Source organism: Aspergillus pseudoviridinutans (assembly GCF_018340605.1).
Source record: "Aspergillus pseudoviridinutans IFM 55266 DNA, scaffold_6, whole genome shotgun sequence".
NCBI classification, from domain to species: Eukaryota; Fungi; Ascomycota; class Eurotiomycetes; order Eurotiales; family Aspergillaceae; genus Aspergillus; species Aspergillus pseudoviridinutans.
This window is the reverse complement of record NW_025091286.1, coordinates 1,943,055-1,970,363: the sequence shown is the minus strand read 5'-3', so window position 1 is coordinate 1,970,363 and position 27,309 is coordinate 1,943,055. Positions and strand designations below refer to the sequence as shown.

At 50.0% G+C, this 27,309-nt stretch overlaps 15 protein-coding genes across 15 annotated transcripts; 6 read left to right on the top strand and 9 right to left on the bottom strand.

Moving 5' to 3' along the window:
• Positions 1-157: 157 nt before the first annotated feature.
• On the bottom strand, positions 158-1,587 carry Asppvi_009116 (lactate 2-monooxygenase; the record flags this gene model as incomplete). The annotated part of the gene is made up of 4 exons (XM_043304975.1): positions 158-495; positions 566-1,208; positions 1,271-1,292; positions 1,379-1,587. 4 exons carry the CDS (start codon positions 1,585-1,587, stop codon positions 158-160), a joined length of 1,212 nt encoding a protein of 403 aa, XP_043160910.1.
• A 1,165-nt stretch (positions 1,588-2,752) lies between these two features.
• Positions 2,753-4,403, top strand: Asppvi_009115 (putative MFS transporter; the record flags this gene model as incomplete). Its single annotated transcript, XM_043304974.1, has 4 exons — positions 2,753-2,930; positions 2,986-3,086; positions 3,152-3,299; positions 3,358-4,403. The coding sequence occupies 4 exons, from the start codon at positions 2,753-2,755 to the stop codon at positions 4,401-4,403; spliced, it is 1,473 nt and encodes a 490-aa protein (XP_043160909.1).
• A 756-nt stretch (positions 4,404-5,159) lies between these two features.
• On the top strand, positions 5,160-6,517 carry Asppvi_009114 (histidine phosphatase family protein; the record flags this gene model as incomplete). The annotated part of the gene is made up of 3 exons (XM_043304973.1): positions 5,160-5,205; positions 5,290-6,025; positions 6,121-6,517. The coding sequence occupies 3 exons, from the start codon at positions 5,160-5,162 to the stop codon at positions 6,515-6,517; spliced, it is 1,179 nt and encodes a 392-aa protein (XP_043160908.1).
• Positions 6,518-7,023: 506 nt separating this feature from the next.
• On the top strand, positions 7,024-8,340 carry Asppvi_009113 (uncharacterized protein; the record flags this gene model as incomplete). Its single annotated transcript, XM_043304972.1, has 2 exons — positions 7,024-7,106; positions 7,188-8,340. 2 exons carry the CDS (start codon positions 7,024-7,026, stop codon positions 8,338-8,340), a joined length of 1,236 nt encoding a protein of 411 aa, XP_043160907.1.
• An 808-nt stretch (positions 8,341-9,148) lies between these two features.
• On the bottom strand, positions 9,149-10,015 carry Asppvi_009112 (nascent polypeptide-associated complex subunit family protein; the record flags this gene model as incomplete). Its single annotated transcript, XM_043304971.1, has 3 exons — positions 9,149-9,393; positions 9,474-9,644; positions 9,970-10,015. The coding sequence occupies 3 exons, from the start codon at positions 10,013-10,015 to the stop codon at positions 9,149-9,151; spliced, it is 462 nt and encodes a 153-aa protein (XP_043160906.1).
• Positions 10,016-10,918: 903 nt separating this feature from the next.
• Positions 10,919-11,830, bottom strand: Asppvi_009111 (NAD-dependent epimerase/dehydratase family protein; the record flags this gene model as incomplete). The annotated part of the gene is made up of 1 exon (XM_043304970.1): positions 10,919-11,830. One exon carries the CDS (start codon positions 11,828-11,830, stop codon positions 10,919-10,921), a length of 912 nt encoding a protein of 303 aa, XP_043160905.1.
• Positions 11,831-12,210: 380 nt separating this feature from the next.
• On the bottom strand, positions 12,211-13,324 carry Asppvi_009110 (putative short-chain dehydrogenase/reductase family protein; the record flags this gene model as incomplete). Its single annotated transcript, XM_043304969.1, has 2 exons — positions 12,211-13,064; positions 13,141-13,324. 2 exons carry the CDS (start codon positions 13,322-13,324, stop codon positions 12,211-12,213), a joined length of 1,038 nt encoding a protein of 345 aa, XP_043160904.1.
• An 823-nt stretch (positions 13,325-14,147) lies between these two features.
• On the top strand, positions 14,148-14,696 carry Asppvi_009109 (uncharacterized protein; the record flags this gene model as incomplete). The annotated part of the gene is made up of 1 exon (XM_043304968.1): positions 14,148-14,696. One exon carries the CDS (start codon positions 14,148-14,150, stop codon positions 14,694-14,696), a length of 549 nt encoding a protein of 182 aa, XP_043160903.1.
• Positions 14,697-15,006: 310 nt separating this feature from the next.
• On the bottom strand, positions 15,007-16,061 carry Asppvi_009108 (palmitoyl-(protein) hydrolase; the record flags this gene model as incomplete). Its single annotated transcript, XM_043304967.1, has 5 exons — positions 15,007-15,112; positions 15,169-15,557; positions 15,626-15,679; positions 15,748-15,838; positions 15,979-16,061. The coding sequence occupies 5 exons, from the start codon at positions 16,059-16,061 to the stop codon at positions 15,007-15,009; spliced, it is 723 nt and encodes a 240-aa protein (XP_043160902.1).
• Positions 16,062-16,792: 731 nt separating this feature from the next.
• Asppvi_009107 (uncharacterized protein) lies at positions 16,793-18,222 on the bottom strand (the record flags this gene model as incomplete). Its single annotated transcript, XM_043304966.1, has 2 exons — positions 16,793-18,138; positions 18,192-18,222. 2 exons carry the CDS (start codon positions 18,220-18,222, stop codon positions 16,793-16,795), a joined length of 1,377 nt encoding a protein of 458 aa, XP_043160901.1.
• Positions 18,223-18,584: 362 nt separating this feature from the next.
• On the bottom strand, positions 18,585-19,352 carry Asppvi_009106 (putative GPI anchored protein; the record flags this gene model as incomplete). Its single annotated transcript, XM_043304965.1, has 2 exons — positions 18,585-18,875; positions 18,936-19,352. The coding sequence occupies 2 exons, from the start codon at positions 19,350-19,352 to the stop codon at positions 18,585-18,587; spliced, it is 708 nt and encodes a 235-aa protein (XP_043160900.1).
• Positions 19,353-20,403: 1,051 nt separating this feature from the next.
• Asppvi_009105 (copper transporter family protein) lies at positions 20,404-21,022 on the bottom strand (the record flags this gene model as incomplete). The annotated part of the gene is made up of 2 exons (XM_043304964.1): positions 20,404-20,518; positions 20,580-21,022. The coding sequence occupies 2 exons, from the start codon at positions 21,020-21,022 to the stop codon at positions 20,404-20,406; spliced, it is 558 nt and encodes a 185-aa protein (XP_043160899.1).
• Positions 21,023-21,821: 799 nt separating this feature from the next.
• Positions 21,822-23,985, top strand: Asppvi_009104 (ferric reductase family protein; the record flags this gene model as incomplete). Its single annotated transcript, XM_043304963.1, has 2 exons — positions 21,822-21,979; positions 22,038-23,985. 2 exons carry the CDS (start codon positions 21,822-21,824, stop codon positions 23,983-23,985), a joined length of 2,106 nt encoding a protein of 701 aa, XP_043160898.1.
• A 296-nt stretch (positions 23,986-24,281) lies between these two features.
• Asppvi_009103 (uncharacterized protein) lies at positions 24,282-24,857 on the top strand (the record flags this gene model as incomplete). The annotated part of the gene is made up of 3 exons (XM_043304962.1): positions 24,282-24,296; positions 24,357-24,686; positions 24,771-24,857. 3 exons carry the CDS (start codon positions 24,282-24,284, stop codon positions 24,855-24,857), a joined length of 432 nt encoding a protein of 143 aa, XP_043160897.1.
• A 303-nt stretch (positions 24,858-25,160) lies between these two features.
• Positions 25,161-27,283, bottom strand: Asppvi_009102 (serine/threonine-protein kinase; the record flags this gene model as incomplete). Its single annotated transcript, XM_043304961.1, has 3 exons — positions 25,161-25,248; positions 25,307-26,621; positions 26,704-27,283. The coding sequence occupies 3 exons, from the start codon at positions 27,281-27,283 to the stop codon at positions 25,161-25,163; spliced, it is 1,983 nt and encodes a 660-aa protein (XP_043160896.1).
• Positions 27,284-27,309: the final 26 nt, after the last annotated feature.

Genomic DNA, 27,309 nt, shown 5'->3' with positions numbered 1-27,309 from the left:
GTGATGAAGTTTCTGAAATCGCCAGCGGAAATTCATTTCGCTCTAACACTAGAATTAGGATGAAAGTGTTCTGTGTGTGCAATGTCTCGAACGATGTCCACGACATGTGCAGATTCAATATCTACAAACTCGAGGCCAAAGGCATATCTTCCTGGTATCACATCATTGCCTTCAGGTCCCCGGGATACTGAATTTTCCTGACTTTATCCCGGTTGCACTCGGAAATCCCGCAGATACCGGCCAACCCCAGAGTGCTCCAGAGGTCAGAGAGGATTCCTCTCATCACCTGCTTTGCTCCTTGTTTTCCGTCTACGGCCAGCCCGTAGATTACCGGACGGCTTACTAGAACTGCCTTGGCCCCTAGACAGAGTGCTTTGATGATGTCTGCGCCGGTCCGAATACCGGAATCAAATAGAACGGTCATCTTGTCACCTACTGCGTCCACAATCTCAGGGAGAACGTCCAGTGAGCCGATAGCGCCATCGACTTGCCGTCCTGTGCATTGTCAGACCGAATAAAGTGAGTTTGTCAAGGCCTTCGCGTCTTTTGGAATGGATCAACTCACCTCCATGGTTGGAAACAATGATGCCATCGCAACCAGCTTTCAGGGCAAGCTGTGCGTCTTCCACATGTTGAATGCCTTTGAGGACGATTGGACCGTCCCAGTTCTTCCGCAGGAAAGCAATTTTTTCCCAGGTGTGAGGTCTGCCCGAAAAAACGTCCCCGATCCATGCCCGGGATGCCCCGACGATGTCCTCTTCGACCTTGGAGCCCGATTCCTTCTCGAACTTGGCGCGAAAGACTGGATCACTGAAGCCAATCTGATTGCCGACGCCTTTAATGAACGGTACATAGGCGTTGTCTAGATCTGCAGGTCGCCATGCAAGAGACCAAGTGTCTAGTGTAACCACAAGGACAGAGAATCCGTTCTCTTTCGCACGCTTCAGCAATGACATAGTCACGTCGTCGTCCTGGGGCCAGTAGAGCTGGTACCATCTTTTCCCATCTCCGTTCGCCTCGGCAACTTCTTCAATAGTGCTGCTACTGGCTGTACTGAGGATGTATGGTACTCCGACCTCAGCACATACTTCAGCAAGACCCGTCTCCTTGTCCTCATGGAAGAGGCTTTGAACCCCGACTGGGGCCATGAGGATGGGGGCCGGATACTCCTGACCAAAGAGATTCACGGTCAAATCCTGGTTAGCCATCTAGAAAGTGTATCATCAGTTGCCGGCAGGTGAATCCACAGTAGCTACTGCATTAAACGAACCGGCTTCATCATCCTAGGTACTCTACGAGTGGCCATTGTCTCTGCGCATTAGTCCGCAGATCCGTTTACGCTGCAAATGATCAGAAGTAACAGAGTGCGTAAGCTTACAGCTTCCATTGACGAAATGCCAACCGATTGGCATCCATGGTGGCTTTCTCGCCCGCTCCCCCCGCGACATAGTTGAATGATCGCGCTCCTAACGCCTTCCGAGCCTGTTCTTCGAGCAGGCGAGCGTCGGTGGTGACATTGGGCCTGATGCCCATCATGGCTCCACGGCCATAGATCTCCGTCTGAAACTCCCCGTAGTTTTCAGGCATTTTGGGCGCAATTGATGTACAAGAATACTCTGATACGACTGTAGGAAACAGGAATGAAGCAATGGTCAGTGAAAGACACCTAGCTTGCTTGCTATCAAGCTTCTATATGACATGATGTCAAGTCGTCGCTTAGTTACCCCCGCATAAGCGTAATTATGCCTCGGCTTGGATATGCGGAGAGTGTCTGCCTGAGGCATCACTATCTCATTCCCATCCCTAGGCTCTGGTTCTTTGGTTGGACGCTAGGCTTGAATAATTAAGCATCTTGCATGCAACTACCTCTATTGACTGTAAAAAATGATATATCTATGTCCAAGGATGATATCTTAGCTGATCAATATATCGATGCTCAGCTTATTCTACGAACGCTATTTTACCCCACTTCTGCAGAACCGTGCTTTCTAATACTCCCAACACTCAGTGTGATTAAAGGCCCATTGTGCGAAGATCATACAATAGTAGATGCTCTGATACTGTGACTGAAGCCATTTAAGGCTGTTACCAAACTCACCAGTAGACTATTAATGGCATTGACTCTCACAGCGGCATTGATGGTACGGAGGGTGACTCGGTGAGGCACTCTTGTTTCCTCTGGGATTTCCCAACGAGGATCTCCGAAGATCATAGGGATGATCTCATGTTGCAGTCACCCAAAACGACTTTCGTCCAATTGATAGCAGTAAGATATGTACTTTTTATTACATTTGGTATTGAGAATGGAAACCTGCACTGTCAATCGACACCGTACCGTAAATGATCTAGCCATTGTAAGGGACTTAAGGGTACCTTAGACTAATAGATACCTTTAATATTCAGCAAACTCTAAAGTCACTGATAGATAAGAATCGTGAATCCAATCAGTCAGGAATCTTGGCATTTGGCCACTGTGACACAGTCTCATCGACTTTTTCCGCGTTTTCTTCTGCCCTTAGATTTCTTGCTCATGCTCTGAATTTGCTTTTGGAAACCTTTATATATCGATTATGTGAACAAAAGCCTGGCGATTTCCATCGTTCTTCCATTGACAGGCCACAATCTTGTTGATCGCCTGATGAGCCAATAACAGAGACAACGTTTCCTGTAGGGAGGGTGATCCTTCCATATTATGATACAGGACATAGTCACCCTATACTTGGAAATCGGCGCCCAATAAGTGACCCGCGCAATGGAGCATGAGCAGAAATCAAAGGAGGACGTGGAGTCACCGCCGGCTGGGATCAACGAGCGCGTGTCGGAGGACTCGACGCTCGATGAGAAGAGGGAAGGGCTTCTGATTCGCAAAATCGACTTTTACATTCTGCCTTTAGTTGTTCTTCTCTATCTGTTCAGCTTTCTTGATAGAGGTAGGCTCTGGATCTTGCCTTGTCTATCTTGTCTGTGCACTGATTCTCGGCCCAGTCAACATCGGGAATGCTCGCCTGTATGGATTGGAAGAGGACCTGGGCCTGGTAGGAAATCAATACCAGGTTGCGGTGTCTATTTTCTTCGTGACATATTGCGTATGTTTTGATCCTTACCACAGCAGTCGTTGATCCACCAGTGACTAATTGTGTGGTCTTGATAGTTGTTTGAGGTACCGTCTAATCTGGTCATCAAGAAGCTGAGGCCATCACGTTATCTCGCGGTCATTGCCATTATTTGGGGTGTGATTGCGACGCTGACCGGCATCGTTCAAAGCTACGGCGGTTTGATTGCTTGTCGGCTTCTTCTAGGTTAGTGTAGAACTCTGACCGTACAAAGCTGCCTTCATGCTAACGCTGAACTTTGTAGGTGTGGTGGAAGCTGGGCTCTTTCCTGGTCTTATGACATATTTGACCCTATTCTACTCAAAAAATGAGCTCGCCCTGCGGACGGGTTACCTCTTCAGCAGCGCAGCCATCGCGGGAGCCTTTGGCGGTCTTCTAGCCTACGGCATCGGCTATATGAATGGCATTAGCGGGCTGAGGGGCTGGAGATGGATTATGATCCTTGAAGGTATCCCGACTGTCATCCTGGGCGTGACAACTTGGTTCGTTCTCGCAGACGAACCCGACACAGCATATTATCTCAACGAAGAGGAAAGAGCGCTTATTGTGCGCCGCCGCAGTCGCTATGTCGGACAGACTATGTCGGCACAGAAGTTTCACTGGGCAGATGTCAAAGAAGGCTTCCTGGATTGGAAGATCTACGCCTTCAGCATCGGCCAATTTGGTGTCGATACTATGCTTTACGGCTACAGCACGTTCCTTCCGACGATCATCAAAGGGATGGGATCATGGTCCACTCCGGAAGTTCAGGCACTTACCATTCCCTGCTATGCGGTAGGTGCACTGGCATACCTCGCCACTGCGTGGCTCAGCGATCGACTCCAGCGTCGCGCATTGTTCATCTGCATTTTCAGCGTCATCTCTATGGTCGGCTATGGTATCCTTATCTCCGATGTCTCTTCCGGCGCGCACTACTTTGGAGCACTGCTCATTGCCCTGGGATTATATGTGACAGTTGGTCTACCGCTTGCATGGCTACCAACTACCCTCCCGCGTTACGGAAAGAGGACGCTGGCGACAGGTATGCAGCTTACTTTTGGCAATGTCAGCGGGGTGATGTCGCCTTTCTTGTACAAATCAACAGAGGCACCTCGCTATGTCCGCGGCAATGCCGTGACTCTATCACTGGTCGGATTTGCGGGCATTCTTTATGCTCTAATGTGGGTTTATTACCACCGTGCGAATAGTCGCAGAGCCAATGGGCTTGAGGACGAGAAGGTTGCAGGCATGACAGAGGAGGAAATTCAGGAGCTGGGTGATAATAGCCCTCGGTTCCGATATACTACATGAGGTTTTGAATGAGTATCTGATACAATTAGACAACATTAGACAACAGGCATCTCGTTCCAGCAGCATTTTGAATTGATGATGTTATGTCACGCTTTGGCCGTAAATCTGCTTTCCAATGTAGCTTTCGAGATCCCTATCGACTAGTTAGCTAAACGGTATGTTCAGGAATTTTCCAGTCCTTTGTTCGAACAATGTCTGTCACCTCTGCAATCTATACTTGAGTCTTGTGCTCCACCGTGTTTGGTGCGACCTGTCTTGGCAAGCCGATATTTCATGCGCAATTTGAGACCTTTGCTATCGTCTTTCATCCTTTCAAGTGTTTCTATCCAGCTTGTGATGCCTCAAATTTCCTAGAGGTTACCTGCCAAATAATATGTTTGATGTTCGTCCATTGTGGACGATAATTTTTTCGGTTGTAGCCGCCATCGCGAGCATCCTCTACCACAGCCATGGTTCGCTGCTCATCTGTCCCAGGAACACGTTGTTTATCTCCCAGTCACCATACTACCCAAGTTGGAATACTTGGATCCATCCATCTACTTCCGGTGGCTCTAAGGACTCACACAGAGACTGGAATCTTCTCTATCATCTCGGGGGATATGGACCATGGGTTGAGAAACTCGATGGACATGCCGAGTCGCAAAGCATTAATCCGCCAGAGGGATGTGCCGTGAACCAGGTCCATATGGTATAGTCTCTTCCGAGTTTTGGTTTCTTCTGCGTGGTCCTGGCTCCAGACTTCTAATCGATCCTCAGATGTCGCGCCACGCAGAGCGATATCCGACAAAAAATGCCGGAGCTCGTAAGTCAATCATGTCAATGATGCTAATGTCGTTAAGAGAGCGTCAATGCGAGCAAGGATGAATCTAACCGTCGATGACCGCAGGCCATCTCTCACTTCTCAACAGAATTAGAGACGCGAATGTCGTTCTGAACGGCTCATTATCGTTCCTGAACAACTGGACCTACTTTACCTTGACCAAAACCGGCCCGTACGCAGGCACCCTGCAAGCTTTCATGACGGGTGTTCGCTTCCTAACCCGGTATGAGCATCTGGTACAGCCTGGCCGGAGGACGCGGATCTGGGCAAGCGACTCACAGCGCGTCATTGACACAGCAGCGTACTTTGCGTCTGGTCTTTTCGGTCTGGACTGGGAGAAGACCGATAAAGTTGTTCTGGAAGTTATCCCTGAGACATTCGACCGACACGCGGATACCCTCACGCCGGGAGATACATGCCTAAGATATATTGAAGACGCCGACAACGGTCATGACAACGGCTACACTATGCTGGCGCGTTTCCAGAATACCTATATTCCCGAGATAGCAGCGCGGCTCACCCTCAAGGAACAGAACGAGGAAATCGGGCCGTTGACTAACCTGGAGGTCTGGAGCATGCAGGAGATGTGCGGGTTTGAGACTCTTGTCCGAGGATCCAGTCCCTGGTGCAGTGTATTTACTCAAAAGGAGTGGGAATATTTCGCGTACGCCCGCGACGTGATTCATTACTATCGTGCGGGTCCTGGCAATCCATATGCCGGTGCGATGGGTTGGCTCTGGCTCAATGCCACGACTGCCTTACTGCGCGCTGGTCCTGAGTCTGGCACCACGTTTTTCAGCTTGTCAGTAGCCCTGACGGTGATGAATCTACCCATKATTCTCCGGACGCCAAAATTCTCATTTTAGACAAAGTCACTATACTAACTTTCGCCTGTAGTGTTCATGACGGCGATATAGCGCCTTTCCTCACTGCTCTGGAAATCTTACAAGACTCAAAATACGACCCTTACTTGCCAGTCACACATGTTGCCGAGGACCGTACCTGGCGTACTTCATCGGTGTTGCCTATGGGAGGCAGAATTGTCATCGAACGAATGGCATGCCCGTCATCAATCACGAGTAATCGGGATTCTCCCGACGAAATATTCCTACGAGTCATCGTCAATGACAGACCTATGCCTTTACCATACTGCAAGTCAGGACCAGGATTTTCTTGCCCATTAGAGGAACTCGTCGATTACGTAGAGCGACGCAGACGGGAAGTAGGTGAGTTTGGGGATGTATGTGGATTGGAAGGCGATGTTGGACACATTACGTTCTTGAGGCAAGACTAGAGCATTTATAGAAAGTCAGGTTGCAATATCGAATACTTAAAAATCAATTTAGGTATGTAGATCTGTTGGAGCCTCGTGAGAGTGCGGCATATACATGAACACTTTTGAGAGATGGTCACCCATATTCAGCTATTCAGCTTGAGTCAGTATCCGTCGAATAGTCTCCTATGAGACTGTATATTGAGTATATTGAGGAGCCCAAATTGAGTGGTGAATAATGAGAGTTGAATCTTTCATACTTCGTAGATGTACTTGGAGACCATCACGTGACCGTATCCGGGCTAACGCACTGTTTATTGCAAGAACCAAATATTTTGATAGAGCTCCATCCATCTCAATGAAAATCTGCTTGTGTTGCTACAGACAACGTACAAATACCCAGCCAGGGACAGGACTCTGCTTCTCTTAGGCCCTTATCCCTCTACACGTCCGGGCTCGCCACCCTAAAACCAACATCTTTCTTTGTTCAGCAATAGAGCTTTGCGCCGCCTCCGCCGCCCGTCGCCATGGAGTACCATTTTGTGCCTCCGGAGGAGCGCGCTAAAGATGACAAGGGGAATCTTTTGCCTTGGGGCTATGTGTACAAAGAGTGAGGTTTATCATTTACTAGACTTATTATTCTCCCACAATTTGGGGATTAGGTAACTAACATGACCTCTGATTCTAACAGTGAAGCTCGCAACCCACGACGACCACCTGAAGAAAGCGGTCCCTTTGGCAAGAGAAGAAATGCTCGCTACGAGCAAGCTCGTTCACGTACACGTACTGGAACACCAGCCAAGCGCGAAAACCCCAATGTAGCAGAGTTCGGGCGGCTGTTCGCTCAGCAACAAGAGGAGGAGAAGAGTCGCAATACCCTGCCCAAGTCCTCCTCGTCCTCCAGCCTTGACAACCCGCGAAAACAGACCGAGAAGATCGCCACCGAGTGCATACTTTACGGTTACAGGAGCAAGGATGGCGAGTGGAAGGTCATCGATAAGTACGAGAAGATCTCTCGAGGCTTGATCTGTGAGGACTATCCTCGTAGTGATCCCAACTCGGCGAGTGGCTTCGCACAACTGCTTAGTGGTGGCGACGTGGTCATTCGGCCCAATCTGTCTGCGGATGCGAACCGCAAATCGAAACGTTATGCTGGAGGCTTCCACTGGATTAAGGTGACATTTGACTCGACGATCGCTGCGGATCGCGCATGCTTCTACTCTCCCCAGGAGATCGATGGGCATCTGGTATTCTGTGAACTGTATCATGGCTCAGGACCTGCAGAGGATGCACCGATCCCTGTAGACTCGTCAAACGCCGCCCAGTTCAAGTCAAAAGCACCGCGCACCTTGACCACCTCGCATTCTACTACATTTCTCCAGACGCAGGATAAAGATCGCGCGGCCACATTACCGCGATCGTTTACCATAAACAACCTCTCAGGTGTAGCCGAATTACAAGAAGAAGAGCAATCACAAATATCGACAAGCACTGCAAGCTCTGCCACCGCCACGGGAGTCGAGCAACCGTCTGCCCTTCAACAACGCAATGTTTCCTCGGAGCCAAAACCAGAGTCTGAGTTCATGACACATATCCCCACAGTTCGTCGAACCAAATTACGGCCTATTGCAGAAGCGCTTCCGCCGCAGCCAACCGTGACAGAGCGTGTACTACGATCGATCCCTATCCTCAGTTGGTTTACTGGTGATATTGTTGGAGATGGACCCCAGCTACGTGAAGATGGAACTTTCGATTATGATAAATCTAACGCTTATTGGCGCTTCTGGTACATGGTGGATATGATTCTAGGGACCGACATTTGCGGGCTTAAGGAGGAATCGTGATATCCTTCCCATTTGCTGCCGCCGCCATCCACATCATTCATCTCACTCCCGAGTCTGAAACTGAAACTCCCTGACAGAGTGGCTCGACTGCACAGCAGCCCAGCTATACTCTGATGCAGCTCCTCTTCTCTGACGACTTGAACGAGATTCAGGAACGGGGTGTCATGTCTACCAGTCCTCGGATACCCTGCCTATGTATGATAACACTTTTGCATCACTTTCCAGGCTTCATTTGCGTCATACCAGCCCACTACGTGTCATTTCATTATCGTATCCGCGTTTTATCCTAATGATACATTGGTAATGTATGGAGAGGACTAAGGGTAGCTGTTAGAGATGAATAGAACATCCTCATAATCGACATCACCAAATCTACACTACAGATGCAAATCAACTTACGGTCCACCTAGATCATGCAGCAAATTGGCCGACATGCAGCAGCTGTACCCCAACTTGAATCGGTCGCCTACATAGTAATGAATCTCGGCGGTTGACGCTCCGACCTATCTCTCCGAAGGATACGAGCACCATTTGTGTTCAGGCGGTGGACAACCGTTTCTCAATCCATAATCTCATTCGTGTCTTCTACCGCAGCCCAACGCCGTTCCCTACCCCGAGGAGGATAACATTGGTCATCGCAAAGGAGGTAAAACCAGAATCGCACTAATGGCAACTGCACACATATGAGGGTAAAAGTCCGGTCCTATTTTTTGGAGATCAAGGTCGAGTTGTGTATCAAATTAGGCATGGCATGCAATCATGTCTTTAGGTTCTCGCTGTCTCTTCAATTTTTAGATCAAAATGAGATTTACTCAACATTGCTCTCGAAGTTCTCGCCCTCAACCAGGTCAGGGATATCGTCCTCATCCTCATCCTTCTTGCCCTCGGCACCGGCCTGCTTCTGCATGTTCTGGTAGCTCTCGGCGAGCTTGCGCAGGGAGGCGAGGCTGTCGGGGCCAAGCTGGTTGAGGATACCGGGGACGAGCTCGGTGAGCTCCTTCTCCTCGCCGTTACCGTAGAGGGCGAAGGTGTTGGAGGGGACGGAGGCGTGGACTATTCGGTTACTCCGTTAGCTTTCTCCTTTCCGGCTGTGTGGTGGACATGGAAGCTGGAAGTCGGATTCAGGTACTCACCCTTAGGGGCGGCGAAGTGGATGACGTTTCCGTCCTCCTTGAACATGTTGACCTCCTCGATGGCCTGGATGGGCTGGACGTTCATCTTCTTCAGGGTGGTCTGGAGCTTCTTGTCGTCGGCACCGGAGGACTTGTGGACCTTCTTGACCTTGCGGCGGGGAGTACCCTTTCCTCTGTCGATGAAATTAGTCGCAGTTCTGTATTGTCAATCGTGGATGAAGTCGCTTTTTAAAGGGCTTCTCAATGTTGCCGTGATCGTGATTCGAGAACGGGAGAGATGAGATGAAAGTATTATACGTACCCTAGACGAAGAAATTAAATGTTAGCTGTCAGTTGCGGACCCAAATTGCTTTCCCGTCGACTTAGAGAGAGTCGCGACATCACATTGCCCAAATGGTGCGCCTCGAAGCTCTAAACGCTTCTTCTCGAGCCGCCCGCAAAACCACCGATTCGGACACCAGCACCTCGAAAATGCAAAGGAAAGAACAAAACGTACCAATCCGCACGCTCGCCTGCATCCTAGCCAGCTTTGCTTGATCCATTTTGACGGTAATTTATGTGTGTTCGTAGAGAACCTAAATCTAGCGCGATGGTTAGAAAGAAGACGTCAATAATCCAGATCTGTGGAACTCGGTAGGGACAAAATGTGCGGCTGCAATTCTGTTGGTGGAGGGGAGGTGCGAGGTAGGATCAAGCGGGAGGGGTTCAAGGTTGCGGTACCGGGGCAGGGAGAGACTGATGAAAACACCGTCGAAATGGTGATCGAAGGACGAGGGCTGAGATGAGGTTTTGATTGACTTACCGTGACTGAGGTGGTGTTTGGTGGGAGGAGGTTGAAGTTGCTGATGATGCGCATCTCGGCTCCCCGAGCGCGAAAGTTCCAGTTGTGGTTTGTGTGGGGAGTCGAGCTCGCTAATTCGTTGCGTCGGACGGCTTCTGAGGATTTACTCTACAAGCTTACAGATGAATTCCATTATACTGCTACGACTTTCAATATTCTGAACCATCATTCTACAATATCATCATCAGCATCTCTTCTTAGGTTGCTTTTGTTGCGTTGTGGGTTTGGCTCTTGGGAGAATTGAGAGGCTTCTCGGCTAAACCCTAAATGATCTCAAGGCCCAACTATCACAAGACTCGGCGTCTCAGGAGATTTTTATAATCCTAGCTAAAGAATGTAGCTGACTAAATGGTGAAATCATTCATATCGTTCATATTATTTATACGCTGAAAGAGGAATGAATTTGCGCCTGCCCTTGATGTTGTCTTGCCTAGTAGTGAAGGTGGCTCAACTTCTCACAAGCCGCATCAATTACCGAATCCGGTAATCTCACCAACTACCTGCCTGACGCCATGCCCTGGTCCTGAAATGTTGATCACGTATATTGCACATCAAGTGGAGAGAGTATTCCATTAGATTGAAGTCCATTACTTCACTGATGGATTTATTGCTCTGCTTTGAAAGGAAAATAGTTGCGCCACGGGTGTTCTTCCTGGAATCCCAGGACTGATTTGATCTTGGCATTGGTCAATGGAGCCTCGAACTCCTCCATCTGTCTTGTAAATGGGACATTGGGACATTGCTGCTTGAGAAACTCCTCTGTCGGGGTCGTGCTAGTGATAGTATCATTCGTCGCGTTGAAGACCTGAAACCCAAGTCCCGACTTCCGAAGTCCCAAGTCGCACATCCGACCTAGGTCACGGGCGTCCGTATAAGACCAACCGTGGACCTTCCATTTCGCAGGTTCATAGACGTAACTGTGAAAGAGTTGTTGTTCGTATTCTTCAGGTGCAATCACCCGCCCAATCCGAAAGACATAGATATCGGTACCGAACCGACCCGCGAAACCCCTTGCAACTCGCTCCCCGCAAACTTTGGCAATCGCGTACGTATCGGTTGGATTCGCATCGACTTCTTCGTCTACCGGGAAAGACGGATAATCTCTGTCACCCAGTGCGAAAGACACGCCGTACACCGTGACACTGCTAGCAATAATGATCTTCCTGATCCCTAGTTTACAGGCGGCCTCGATCACATTGTACGTGGAGACCGTGTTTGTCCGGAAGGTCTCGTCATCAGGTGCAAGCATGTTGCGTGAGTAGCCTGCGAGGTGAATGACCGCATCTGGGGTTGGAGGAAGACCCGGTGGAAACGGTTCACTCAAGGCAAATTGACCAGACATGGCACTGAAGACCTGACCTGACACAGTCAGGTCAGTTTTGAGTGTGCAGACTTCATCATTTGGGCAAGGAAGTAGGTCCAAATTCAAGATTGTATGTCCGGCTTTAAGGAGCTCTGCGATCACGTGTTGGCCGGCTTTACCAGAACCTCCAGTGATAATTACTCGAAGACCCATGATCAATAATTAAGGTATCAAGAGAAAGGATGGTTTGACATAGCAGTAACGATTCTTGACCAGAGACAAGTCCTTTTAGCGACCAGGTTTGTGGAGATGACCAGGTCCTCAGGGACATCTTCCCCGCTTCCCCGCGCGAGATCGTGGAGATCCAGAGCTGAAGACCGGCAAAGCATATTTCCATCTGTAGAGTGAGCTTAATCATACTCAAAAGACTGAGATGATAACCGAACTAGATATCATGATTTGGATCAGTGTTCAAGTGAGGAAGAGCGAAACACCTGGACAAGCATTCGAGGGAAAAGATCGAGCATATATAGTGTAAATTATAGAGCACGCGTATATATGGATGGTCAATTAGGGAAATGCCTGAAAGAGGTTCAAGACGCAGATTTTTCAGAGATCTGAGCCTCTGTCCATTCCCACAGTCTCTTTGCCATGTCCGCATCCGTGGAATATTTGTTGTTCTTAGCATGAACACCGATCGGAATGTAGTATGCTCCATTGGTCAAAAGCTCCCTCTTGACCCCAGCAGCCCATAGCTGGTTTAGAGCGCCTGAACGTACTGACCGAAAGAAAAGTGAGAGAGCAGCAACGCCGCCTTTCGTGACGGGATCCGACGCCTTCGCATGCTCGTACAAGTTGCTGGTCACAGCACCAGGATGAATGGAGACAGAGAGGATCTCCGGGTACCGGCGAGCAAGCTCAGACGCGAATAGAATATTGGCAGCCTTTGAAGCGGCATAGCGTATCCAAGTACTAGCAGCCAACAGCGCATCCGTGGATGTCATGACATCGTACGACGGAGCGACGCAGTTGGCCAAAGAGGACAGAGTTACTACCCTCACGTCGGTTGAGGAAGGGCTGGCAGCAGTCTTTCGCAATACCGGAAGCAGCAATTTCGTGAGCAGAAAGTGACCGATATGGTTTGTTCCAAATTGCACTTCAAATCCTTCTTCTGTCGTTGTTGGCGGGTTGCCCATGGTACCAGCGTTTAATATCAGGACGTCTAGGCGATCGCAGTCCGAGGTAAATTTCTCAGCAGCGCTGCGAATCGACGCGAAAGATGCTAGGTCGAGAGGAATATGTCTGATATCCGCAGGGGCCGAAAGCTGCTCCTGAATGTCGGCGATGGCATCGCGAGCTTTTGTCGCATTGCGCGCACCCAGGTATATGCGGGATGGACGATGGTGCGCGAGCTGAAGGATTGTTTCTTTTCCAAGGCCAATGTTCCCTATCAAAGAGGACACGGAATCAGCAAATCATGGCAACCATAGGGGACCCTTAAAGGACACGGTCTTGATGGTTACCTCCAGTAACAAAGATCACCTTGCCGGAGAGATCGGTGATATCACGTTTCGGGTCAAAAGACGCGCCCAAAAGACCGAAAGTCGATTCATTCAACGTAGGGCCGACGCTGGAGTAGAAATCCAGCGGGTGAAGGATAGCATGGGATGCGAAGGAGGCAGCCAAAGCAAAGTCGCTAAGGGGCATATTGCAGGATAAAGATATCAGCCTAGCCAAATTTATCACAAAGACGCTCGACGTTCTCCTTTCGCTAGAATTGTTTGCAGTTGTCCATGATAAGGTAAAGGTGCTTTGAAGCCACCATGGTTCAGATATGCGGACAGAGTTTCTGGATCGGCGACCGAGGCTCGTCTCCCATGGCACAAATGTTGACTACGAACAGGGGGCAGAACTAGTGATGCTACCAGCCTACTATGTAAACAGCTGACCAGTTATACAGTTACAGCTATGCGAAAGTCCTTTGATGGGTTGTTAGACGCAGAAGCATCAGACTACAGATTGCGACCAGGCTGCAGGACCCATAAGTTGTGGTTAGGTAGTTTCCGTGTAAGCCAAAATGGGGGCCATGAGAGTCATGCATATAGAAACTGGTCATCTCCTTGCTGCAGCCAGCTCACACTCCTTGTACTCTACCGCATACGCATAACAAGACAGATCGCCCTTAACTTCTAGTCCTCCTAGCCTTGGGTCAACGTCAATTTGCTTGGAAAAAGGCAGAAGATGCGCTTTCTTTGTCTACACGGCGCGGGGACAAGCGCTGAAGTATGTTATATCAGACCTGGATGTGCAAATGGTAAAAATAGGAGGCTGACTGTCAAGGATAGATCTTCGAGATTCAGTCAGGTATTTGAACCCCGCCCAAAGACTATTTTCGGAATTGCCGGTATCATCGATCCATGCAGTAACAATCAAGCACAGGCGGAATCACCCAAGAGCTGGAAAGTAAGGGCCACAAGTTTGTATTCGTCAATGGACGAGTGACCTCCAAACCTGAAGCCGGTCCGTAGACATGTCGAGAGTTTCAATCTGCTACAACTCTAGTCCTCTAACCCAAGTCACAGAAATCGAAGGCGTTCTAGACGGCCCGTTCTACAGCCACTACCCCCGCGATGTTTACCCCGGCGAAGATCTTGCCCGGGCATTCGAGTACACACTCGACATCATCGAGAAGCAAGGCCCCTTTGATGGCGTGATGGGCTTCTCTCAGGGCGCTGCGCTCGCATGTGCTCTTATGGCCAGCCTTGCCAAAACCGATTCGAAACCTCTCTTCAAGGTCGCCGTGTTCATCTGCGGTGCGACACCCTACGAAAGCTCTGGGCTTAAAGAGCTTGTTGCCGAGGACGGGAAATACCCCATCACGATCCCAACAACGCACATCGTGGGTAAGCAAGATCCGTATTACAAGGCAAGTATGCATCTGTACGGTATGTGCGACCCATCTAAGGCCGTTTTCTACGACCATGGTTCAAAGCATCATATCCCGTTTGACCAGGCGAACACTACTGCCATGGTGTCCGCCATTGAGAAATCCATCAAGCGGGCTTTGAATAACGAGTAGTTAATTTGGCGCGGCTTGTGGTGGTTGGACGCACAATGATAGACCATGATTATGATAGAGTCGCGAAAGGAGACAATTTCTGTGACCTAGTCCAGTGTAGCAAGTTCTAGTACTATGCCATTGCATTCGAAGGTGTCACTCGATCACAGGATGCCGATGTTCAACGCTGCTTATTAGAAACAGCTCGTATATTTCTATCTCTTGCGCTAAATATCATCAATAGGATTGCAAACAGTAAAATTAAGACACCGAAGACATGATCTTTCAAATATGATCTTGCTAAAGTCTGAGTCTGGATATGGTCATCAAGTCATAATCCCGCAGAAGCCTGCCCGTCGTCCTCCGGAGGGATAACCTTCTGAAGGAATCGCGTCAGGTCCTCAATCTCTACCGGGTCGGCGGAGTGGCCCAAGTCACTGAAAAAGAAAAATAAGCAAAGACCAATTACGACGCGGATATGCGGAGAACTCACGGATAAGACTTGAAAGTGACATCCTCCAAGCCGATCTCTTTCATCCTTTTCGCCGACAAATCACCGAAGTCGTACAGCACGACTTCATCTTCCAAGCCGTGAGCGAGGAAGAAAGGAGTCTTCTTGTTCGGCCAATCTTCCGGAATGTAATTCTTGATCTTGTCACTGAGAACAAGATAACTGGACAGACCGAAGACACCACCAAGCTTTTCTTTGCAAGTAATACCAGTAAAGACGGATATGGCAGCTCCTTGGGAGAAGCCACCCAGAACGATCCGTGAGGGCTTAATGCCCTTATCAATCTGTTCCTTGATCAAAGTGTTGAAGTATTCGCGAGATCGAAGGATACCCGGCTCGTCCTGGTGCCGAATGGCTGATTCATAATCGAGCTATTGCGATAAATATGTTAGAAAATAGATCTCATCTCCAATGGCAAAGTAAGCAAGGGGTATCTCACATCGCGCCCAATCTTCGTCAAGTCGTGCCATCCAGGCATCGTCATTCCAAAGTTCTGATTTAACAAACAATTAACCGCGACTCCGCAAATAGTTGTATGACATAGGAATCATCTCAGCATACCACTGTGATTGGGATCATAGGCGCGTTTGGGAAGATGAAAGCCACCTCATCGAACATGCCGCGGCGACGCCAGTTCTGAGCAAGAGACATCCTTTGTGATAATACGAGTCAACTAGACCACTCCGACAAAACCTCCTCAAAAAGAGAATCTTACCATCCTGCGCCACTAAGAGAACAGGCAGTAGAAGTCAGTCAAGAGTCAATGGCTTAGTACCACAGCAAGCAGCTAACCTGTCGCCCAGTCCATGGGCCATGATGACCGTCGCCGTGTGCTTCTTGAGCGCCGGCACAATGTACGGTGCGCGCGGTGCCATTCTGGGAGTAAGAAAATTATGGCAAGACCGCAGTAGAAGTCCAAACGATCCTGATAAGCACCGAAGTAGAGAGTGAGAAAGATGTAAGAATGGAGTTGCAACTCAATCCCTCAGGCACAATAAACCCCGCGATTCTGCCGCCGAGGTTGCACGGGGCTTCACCGCCCGATACGACTAAGAGATGGCCCTATTCCTGCATGCCCTCATTGGGAGATTCTGGAGTTGTTACAGATTAGTCGAAAAGCTTACAAATGTTTCTGCGATACTCGCGCAGAAGGGTGCCCCCTGCAGGCTAATCTAGTAGTTGTGGATGTCAGTCGGGTACTGGGTAGCGCTGACTGCCCGGCGGACTTTGTATGGTCTAAGCAATGGCGGTTCTTCTTCGATACTTAACAGGCAGTTACTTTTATGGTAAGTTTACTGAAAGGAAATACCAAGTCAAAGATAGGTATCCATTGACCGGCCGCTGTGTCACGTAGGGCTCGACAGGATAAGTGGGACTGGCCTATCAATCAACACTAGTTCTTGGGCAATGGAGATTTTATCATCCTGTTGCGTCCTTCGCAATTTTATGTACACCCTTGCTAATCAAAATGAACGCTTCGTTGAAATCCACAAACTATTTCGGAGCTTCATTTGTCCGTGGAGTACGAGGTAGGAAGGAAAGGTATAGGAATGTACTACATTGAGCGAGACGTTAGAGTATACCGGCGCACGAGGCAAATGAATAATTAAGAACAAAGGTTGAACAGCTCTGTCCTGATCGAGTCAATGACAGCAGACATCAAATCCAACTCTACAACACGGGTCTGCCATGTAAAAGCCAACACCATACACCGATCACCACCCGTGATAACAGAAACCTCCAACGCATTCCCAGTGACACTTGCACTCTGAGAGAAGACCATTCTTCCAATCCGCGGTTTGGTGGGATCTTGATCCGCAGCCAGAACGCCAACGTTAGAAACCTCAAAGCTGCTTTTCCTTGCCTTGCCGACCTTAGACAGGAAGAGGTCTTCGTGGATGTTATCCACGTATTTGAGAAGGTTGGGATTGGCGTCTTTCCCCTTCAAACTCAGGACATTCTCAATGGTTTGCCGCGCGCGTCTTGCCTCCTCCCATGGGAAGCCGTCACTTGTAACTTTACTGCGGGAGAATGTGTCCTCAAAATCCTGGACCCAGACGCCCATTGAATCATCCGTGATAATGTCAGGCAGCCACCTCCGCGTTGACATAGCACCAGTGCACTTGACGCTCGTGAACTTTTCGGGAAGACGAGCCAAAAGCGAGCGAGCAATGGCGGTTTCCAACACTGCGGTGATGGTGGTGTTGTTCTGACGACAGCAGTCCTTCAGGGATGAAGTGACATGTTCCGGGAAGACGATATGACGCACTTGGGTCTCCAGGGGTACGATGATCTCTGAGCCGGTCCAGAGCCCAGGGTCTGCCCATGACCAAACTTTCTCCTTGAACAAAGTGGTACCAAGGTAGAAAATGGACAGCGGGTGTGGATGGACTGCCTCGGAATTTGGCAGCAGCGGTACCTGAGGTGGAGCTATGACTGTTTTGACTTCTTCGGGGGCTACTGATGGGGCGGTTTCATGCAATGCCTGGAGGAATGTTTTGTGGAAGGCTTTGCCAGATGTTCCATCACCAATTGCATGGTGGTATACGAAAGCAGCCGTAAACCGCCGTTCGTTTGTAGCATCGGTCAACACACAGAGTCTCCAGTAGGGCAATGGCGATGTAAAAGGCGTGTTATGCTGCGCAGTCAGAAGCGTCTCCAACTCAGTGTCTGGCTCATCTGCTTCTGGAAAATCATGGGAGCGCTTCTCAAACGAGACCGATTTCTCCAAATCAATCTCTGGAAGACGCGCAAAGTAAGGTTCGTTGGTGTCTTCGCCCACCGGGATAGCAGATAGAATTGGATGTTGGCCAATGAGTCTTCCACAGGCTGTGTATACATAGTCCTTCACGGGGGAATTGTAGGTTTCCGGAAGAGTGTAAGTAGCCGCAATAGACACGTTCAAATAGAATTTGAGATGATGTCTTGCTGTGGAGTACCTCTCTAACAGACCTGAGGATGGTCAGCCTTAGGGTGCAACAAATAGAAGCAAGGTGCTTACTGACCAACTGCACGCAGCCGCTCAAATTGGTCCATATTCGAATTATCAAGCAACATTTTATAAATTTATATCTCTCCACAGTTTCTTGGTTATTCGGGAATTGTTTAGATGCACAGGTTTCTGAATGCAAGAGCTGGATACGATCTCATTGCAGCCTAGACAGTAACACACGTGACTTTTACTCCCGTAAGCTCACGATAATGCCAAATCTCAGAAGATTATCTTAAAAGCTATACTATAATAGGTCCTTCGTTATATCACTTGTTGATTCCAGCAATAAGCGCGCATATGGTACAATTGGGCATGCAGTATCGTCAATTCATCTTCATCCGTCACTATCACTATCACAGAGTCCATTGAGTCGCATAAATCATTTCATATTGTATGGATCAATCATCTACAGAACGGCAAGGCCACCAACAACGGCTGCACCCAGGATTCCCCAGGCAGCAGTCTCCAGAGCGACAGCCCCAGCAGTCGAGGATGCAGTGGTTTTCGAGGTTTGGGTAGCCGAGGAGCCGGAGCCGGAGCTGGAGCTGCCGCTCTGGGCTTGACCATCGGCAGTGGATTCGTTGGCATTGCGCTGGGCGGCGGCACCGGTGAATGCAACAGCGGAAATGCCAGTGTTGTTCGTGCAGGACGAGGGTTCTTCATACTGTGCAGTCGAAGAGAACTGGATGTCGGCGCACTGGAAGTTGTCAGTCTGCTGCTTCTTGGCGTTCACCTAGGTCAAGGACAATCAACATACGGCGTAGAGACCTCCGCTGGGATCACCATTGCTCTGCACCTGCAGAGTCGCGTTCATGCCGTCGGTTATGTTCGTGCCCAGCACAGACTTGTCAAACACGACATGAGGCAGACAGAATTCGCCCAGTCCTTCAAGACGGAAAGTGGGATGAAGAGTAATGTTGAAATTGGTGCCCGGATCGTTTCCAAGAGACAGGAGGATCTCAATAGCGGTCTGATCGTGGCCCATCCTCAAGGCAACAGGGAAGGAACCCGAGGAAATAGACACTTGAGTCCTGTTGGAGGATTGGGTCATGCCACCGCAGGGAAAGGTGGGCATTTTGTCCTCATCGAAGCCGCGACTCGTTGGATATTGGAGTTGAAAGTGAGCGGCGACAATTGGCGCGAAGGAAAGCAGGTAAGCAGGAGAGAACTTCATTGTGGCTCTGATGTTGATTGTTCAGGGTATGAGGATGATGAGGTGGTAGTTGAAGTCTTAGGAAAGAGGGGATTGTAAAGGGGAGGAAGTAGGATTTTGATGTCTTCCTAGAAGTGAATATGGTTAAACAATTGTGTAATTGTAGGAGCTGTCAGTGTCACTAGGATACCTGGTTGCTCTTTATATACAAGGTAGCATTGAATGATTCAGTTATTGTACGGAAACTGCGGAGCTGCAAGGTCAAGCCTTGATTTCCACATGAAGTATCTCTCCTTATTAGTACCCAGTCTAGCCCCGATTTTTGAGAGACAGTTGGTCAGTCCATCTAACATACTCGACCTATTTATCTGTGATTCAGTGACAATTTCCATTTCTTTGGCTCTACCACAGAAGTATCAATGATAGCTGGGTTGGCCMTATTCTGTCTTGGACGTAGCAGCCCCACGTAATTTTTTTGGCGTGTTACAGTCTGAGCAGAAATGAGCAAATTATTTAACCTTATCAGGGTTAGCCGCCCGGACCCTGCACGCCGGCTAAATTAAATTGGCCAATGACTGTCGATGCTTAGGTTACAGCTGCCGAAACTCGTTAAGCTAGGATTTGGAGTTGCAGATTGTTTGGGAATCTTGGCGTGGAGTGCGAAGTTGCCATCGCCCAGATTTTATTTTCTGCGACAGAATCGCCGAAAAGAAATATACAGTGAGCAGAATACAGCTGGACGTCAGTAAAGATGATAGCACTCCCGTAGCGAGCCTAATAAACGGCTATACAAAAGCTAGGGCGTTGAGGGTAGCTGGATTGCGAAAGTATCATTGAATTTGGGTTCAAGGTCTCTACCTTGCATAGATGTGAGACAAGTGCGACACATCGCCTCAAGAAGCGAATGTATTCCATTGTCTGAGTGGTAAATAGGTAGTAGGTGTTGAGATGAAAGCAAGAGATTATATCGAGGTTTAACCCAATGCTGATAATGCCGCATAATGTTGTCGCTGAACTCCATGACGCCGTTGCTAAATCCAGAACTGACAATTTTAAACATATTCATATCATTCTAGTGATCGTGTTCATTCCATTGGATGTACCGTCCCACCGCCAGCTCTCCGAGGAAAGCACCAGCAAGAACGGAGCAGAAATAGCCCACATTCATTGTCATCACGGCTAACATGCTGGAAGTGAAGTTAGCCAGGGGTCACGCAAGGACAGAAAGAGGGCGTGCATCAAACATACAGCAGGTAGGACACGCCTGTGATACACAAGAAGATAGCTGCCCGTGGAAGGTCGACGCTGAACCTCCAGGGAATAGGCTCTCGCGAAACTCGTCGCACGACCTTTACTGACTCTTCCACTCCTTGAGCAGTTACCAGAGAAGCGACCTTCGCGTCAGGGTCTGTGTCGACACGACCGGCTTCAGATGTTTTCCCCGCTATGGCGACGTAACGGCGATTGAGATGAGTCGCAAACCAGTAGTGCTCCATGGAGGCTTTGAAAGCGACTAAGCAGCGATTGATGATGGCCAGGATGATGAGGAAGATACAGGTGCCTGCATAAGCACCGCTAGAAGACGGTGTCCATGCCGAGGAGTACAACGGAGTGTCATGACTGTTGGTGAAGACCATAGTCATAGTCATTGATGAAGAGGAAGACATGCTCGAATGGCTCGAGTGGTCCATGTTCATGTCTGCTGTCTATGTTTTATTGTTTTAATAGAATGCTTGCGAAGTGACCAGGGCGATAAGTTAGCTGGTCAATCCCCGTACCCGAGGGTCGTACTGCAGACGTGGTTATGGACTTGGGAAGAAGGAAACTGGACAACAACGAGTAATGACATGCACGATTGACGAAAACGATGCGAGCACAGTAAGTTTAAAGCTGTCAATTCTGAAATGGATCCGGCCCCCTTCCGGGCGGCGGGGATGTTTGAGCATGTTTCTCTGCGTTCAGAAATGGGTGTGTGGGCGGGTTGAGCACATTTTCGAGGCCTACACCCAATCAGCACTGAGTATTTTGGCTATTCCGCAACGTCTTCAGATCTAGATTGCCCGAGATGAGCAGATTATTAGTGGGCAACTGCTTGTAATTGATTTATCTATGATTAATGTTAAGACATTTTCCCGAGTTTATCTCTTGGCTCCATTTTGTAGTAAGAATGCTACGCCGCCACGCATTCTTTACACTCTCACCAACGCTTTCTGTCGCTGATGCTCATGCGATGGCGGTCTCGGAAAACTGATGATCAAAAACTGATAATACTCTCGGGATCAGATCAGATTAATCTGTACGACGACTACKGACAGCTCAAGCAGTACAATCTCGTCCATGTTCGCTGTCATACTGAATACAACCACCGCCGCGTTTTAGAGTTGCAATGAGAAGCGGCCAGCCAGCCGGAGGATAGGAAATCTCTCGTCGCACAGCGCACATCGACCCCCTTGCTTCCGTAAAATATCTGAGCTGTTCGACACCGCAGCCATGGATGGCATGTCGATGAATGGCATGGGCCATATGTCCATGGGCGATGGGGTGCCGGACGTGTTCTACCTTCAGCGGATGTACTGGGCCGTTGTCGGTAGTGCTATTGCTGCTGGAACTGTTGCCAACGTACTTAATCGCTTCTTAGCATACCAAAGGTGGGTTGCAGAGTCCATTGAAGAGCTTTGAGAAACCCGGTTGCTCAATTCGACACAGATTACGCGATTCGACTCTCACACCGTCCAAGCCGAAATCGCTCTTTTTCAGCTCTTATGCCACATTAACAGCTGTGGTTCGTGAAGCGAGCTACGCGACCTTGCCTCCCATAACGATTCGCGGTCGATCGTTACACTTTGCTCCTCTGGGACCGATAGCCATCATCCTGGCCAACCTCGTAGTGGTCCTCCTTTTTTGCTTTTACAAATTGGATACGACGAATGTATGGAAATGGGAAGACGTCGGCTACCGAACCGGCTTTGTCGCCATTGCCCAGCTGCCATTGATCTTTCTGCTGGCGGGAAGACAAAACATCATTGGATTGTTTGTGGGGTTGAGCTATGAGCGCCTGAACTGGTTCCACCGTTGGATTTCTAGGACTCTATGGTTGACTGCGACCATTCACATGGGCTTTTGGTTCCGAAACTGGGCCCGATATGACTATATCACGTATCAGCTGCGGAACGACGTGCTGACACAGCGCGGATTTGCTGCATGGTGCATTTTGACTTTCATCGTCGTCTCATCAGCGGCGCCAATTCGAAGACTGAGCTATGAGCTGTTCGTCTTGCAGCATCTGCTAACGTTCGCTGGGTTCCTTGCTGCAGTCTGGTTCCATGCGCCGGCAGAGGTCAAGGCTTGGGTATGGATTTCCATAGGATTTCTGGTATTTGATCGGGTAGCTCGGTATGCGTGGGCAACTTATGCCAACCTGTCGATCTTCCATGCGTCGAAATCAAGTCGGCATTCTCTCTGGGCAAACGTCGCAACTTTCACTCCATTACCTGGCAACGTCACCCGAATTACAGTCGAGAACCCAGGTGTTCGGTGGAAGCCCGGACAGCATGTGTTTCTCACTTGCCACTCCATCGTGCCTCTACAAAGTCACCCGTTCACCATCGCTTCGATTCCGGACGACGGCAAGATGGAATTCTTAGTGCGAGCCGAAAAGGGTGGTACAAGGCGGTTCTTCCATTACGCCTCGAAGCACCATCCCGCCATTGGGTCCGGAGATGCATCACCTGCCCAGCGACCTCGTACGGTGTTTATCGACGGTCCCTACGGCACAATCCGACCCCTGAGGCAATTTGACAGCGTCGTTCTCCTCGCAGGCGGCATGGGGGCCACCTTTACCATTCCCCTATTGCGGGACATTGTTGCAGGGTGGAAAACAGAATGTCTAGGAAGTTCTACGCGTCGCCTTGCCGCCACCAAGCGAATTCGCTTCGTGTGGGTCATCAAGTCCCGCGCCCAACTCAGCTGGTTTGAGTCTCAGATCCAGTCCGTATTATCCGACGTCGACGAATGCCGACGCGCCCAGCCTGATGTGATCAGAGAATTGGAAGCGAGTATCTATATCACTTGCGATGAGAAGCTGGAGCAGCAGCCACCGAAAACCGCCTGTCTACAGCCACCATCCCCTCCGACCGAAGCCCCGAAGGCCATCGAACCCGGCAAAGAGGAATTCTCCGAAAAGAACAACCCCATCTCCATCAACTCCGTCTCCGCGTCAAGCTCAAGCGGACAAGACCCCGCGACCACAAGCGGCTGCCTACCCGGCGGAGGCTGCTGCTGCACAGCTGCGGTAGAAGACGAGGACGAAATCACAGAACACAGATGTACCTGTTCTGGAAACGCTCCGGCATCACAACCCTCGGAGCCAACCCCAACGGCTGCAGCCGACGGCGACGAAAAGGTCCAAACCGAAGCATCAGAACCCGCGCAATCCCACCACCTCAACCTCCTATCTGGCCGACCGCAGCCACGCACCATCATCCGCAAGGTCCTCGAAAAAGCAGAAGGCGAGAGCGCAGTTGTTGTATGTGGACCAGAAGGACTCTCAGACGACGTCCGCCGCAGCGTGGTGTATCTCAGCGACGAACGGGCGGTCCACAAGGGGACCGGCGCCCAGGGGATCTACCTCCACGTCGAAGCATTCGGCTGGTAACCGTGTTCATGTTCATATTCACGATTGACGAAGTCCATAAATATATATACTGTAGATATTGTCTTCAATTAATCCCATCCTGGTAATACGCCGTCCCTGTACCTCACCTGTACCGGTACCTTGAGAGGTCCCCGTAGAAGAAGCTATGACCACTCCCATGACGTAATCACATCACCACCCTCCAAACCCACCACAACTCACCTCACCTTACCTCTACCATCCATCAAACACAGCACAATACACAACACACAATCCAACACCTCATCAATCCAGTCCAACCCAGAACCAATCCCAAAATGGTCTTCCGCTTCGTACGTATCCCTTCCCTCACACCCACCCAGGAGCCATAACGACAACTAATAACCCCAAAGCCCAAGTCCCTCGACCCCATAACTCTCTTCCACAACCCCGCCCTCGCCTCCTCCAAACGCGTACACAATATCCTCAGACAAGCCTCGGCCACCGCCTCCGAAACCGCAACAGAGGACCAAGCAAGCGACTACATCGAGCACGCGAAGCGGCAGCGGGGCGAGTTCCAGCTGGAGGTGACGACCGCGCCGCCGACGCCGGACCAGCTGCGGAATATCCTCGACTATGTGGGTGGGGGTGTGAAGCCGTCGGATCTGGTGCAGGGGGCGAAGGATGCCAAGGATGCATTGGAGTTGTTCAAGAAGGATGAGGGAAAGTTTGTGAGGCCGGTGGTATGTTCTTTTTTCCCTTTCCCTTTTTCATTTTTATTCTTCGAGGGCGTGATGGGATGGCTAACAATGGATTGCGGTACGTAGACTGTTGACTGGAACCATGGAAATGCGGTTGTTGGGGATAATGAATCGGAGATCCTCAGGATGGTACATCAGCTGGACGTGGATTAAGCTCGGGCGGCATTATCTGAAAGTCCGACAAGAAAAAGATGAAAAAATAGACTATTGTTTTCAACCTGACTCCTAAGCCTACGCATACCGACTTTCTATGTATCATACACGCAATAATCAATACACGCACAACTCCAGCCCCATGTATCCCAGGCCCATTTGGTGACCGATGAGTATGCATACAGAAAACCATTTAAGAGACGCCGCAAAACCAGTTTGATCATGGTCAATTCGAGATCCAGCTCGATGCCAGAATACGTTCGTACGCGAAGAGAAAGGACATTTGCAGGGGCTTCATCTCGTCTAGAACATGGTTCCGAACGACCCGTCGGTAGCGATCGGCTTCCGCGGCGAGCTTCGGCCAGTCGAATCCACGGCGGGTTTGCGATGACTGTCATGGTTGTTAGGAATATGAACGTCTTCTCCCAGCAGAATAGGGTGGAACATACCGGAATGTAAACCCAACAAACAAGCCCTTGCTCATCTTCTCTTCCCTTTCGGCCATCTCCTCGAGTGCACGCTGTTTCTCGTGGACCTCCTTGTATTTGGCCATGTCTGCTTCGTTGCTGAAATCGTCAAAGTAGCCGGCGTCTGTCTCTGAATCCAGCTCTGGTACGAATGGCGCCTTCTGCTCGCGCAGGCGACTAAAGTCAACCTCGCTGAAATAGTCATGCGCGTGGATTTCCTGGATGCTCTTGGCTCTGTTCTCCTTGGCCGCCACGAGCTTGGTGATGAGACCCCAGGTGCGTCGCGAAAGGAAATAGTTGGGATCCTCGTATACAGGCTTCCGGAGTACCTTTTGCCAATTCTTCAAATTCTGCCACGTTTCATCGACCGTAGCCCCCGCAAAGGGCGGGTATCCAGCCAAGGCTTCGAAGAGCATACACCCCAAGCTCCAGTAGTCAACCGTAAAGTCGTATTCCTCACCCTTCAATACCTCCGGCGCCATGTAATCAGGCGAACCAACAATCGATTTGGCATAGTTGACTTGACGCTCTCGAAGCGACCGGTATCCCTGACGTCGCTCGGCTGCAGTCCGCTGCTCCATCGGGCGACCAAAGGGAACCGGGGTATTGCCAACTTCCTCCAGCTTCACACGCATGGACTCAATCTTTCCTGGATTCAGCATCCCCGCCGCCAAGCCAAAGTCCGTTAGCTTCACATGGCCCGTTGAATCGATCAAGAAGTTCTCCGGCTTAAGGTCGCGGTGAATGTACCCTAGCGCATGGAGTGCGTCGATGCAGCTAAACATCTCCGCAATGTAGAATCGGGCATGGCGATTGTGCAAGACGCCAGTATTGTTGAGCAGGGTGCGGAAGTCACCGCCTGGCACATACTCCATTGCGAGGTAGATCTGATCATCATCCTGGAAAGCGTAGAGCAATTTGACTAGCCACTCACTCTTGGCCGCTGTTAAGATGTCTCGCTCAGTGAGAATGTGACGGATTTCATCCAGCTTAAACAGAAGCTTCTTGCTCATGACTTTCAACGCGCACACCTCTCGAGTATCCTTCTTTTGTGCCAGATAGACCTGTCCATAGCCACCCTGGCCGACTTGAGTCAGAATCTGGAAGTCGTGCTGACGCAGACGGGTGCGACGCTTGCGAAGATGGGCACGCTCACGACCCAGATACTTGAGGAGGGCTGGCTCGTAATCATCAATTGGGGTCGCAGGAGGATCGGGGTAGGCGGCACGAAATTGGGAATAGCGGGTCTGGCGGTTGTGAACGTAACTGAGTAGGTCAAAGTAATGGTCGAGGAAGTCTGGGCGAAGAATCAAATGCGTTAGTGTTGGAGGCCAATCGGGGCATCTATGTGCAAATCGTCACACTGGAAATACACTTACATAGTTGAGTCACGTTGACTAATCGCTTAACTCTGGGGCTCTGCAGTTTCTCCATCTCTTCTGGCGTCAAGCCTCGCATCTGAACCTGGCGCCTCTGGAGAGTGTCCAGATCTCTCTGCTGATATGGCTCATGACGAGAAATTGCGGCGGCGGTAGGATTCGGGCCTAGATCCTTGGCTATTTTGAGAGGACTCGGGGGGGTGTTTTCTTTATTCGATTTGCGCGTGGGGCTCCCTGGTGACTGGCGGATGACACTCTCGCTAAAGTCGTCCAGCGATCCCTTCGGGGGAGCAAACATGGGATGGTTGTAGTGGTTGAAGGTGTTCTTGGTGGGAGAGGAGGGAGTGAGCTTCAACGCTTTTTCGAAGACATTAGGTAGGTCAATGGCGCCGGGAGGCATTCTGTTCTTGCTGGGACTGCCCTGCGGGGTTTGGGCAGGACTGGTGAAGCCATTATCTGCAGGTGTCGAGGGGCGATCGAAAGGTTCATTGCCCGATCGGGTATGCAACAGAGGAGGGGGATTTGGAAGACGCAGACCGTGACGCTCCGGCGATTCACGAGGGGTATCGAGGGTCATCATGGCCGCAAGTGTCGCCAAGCGAGTAT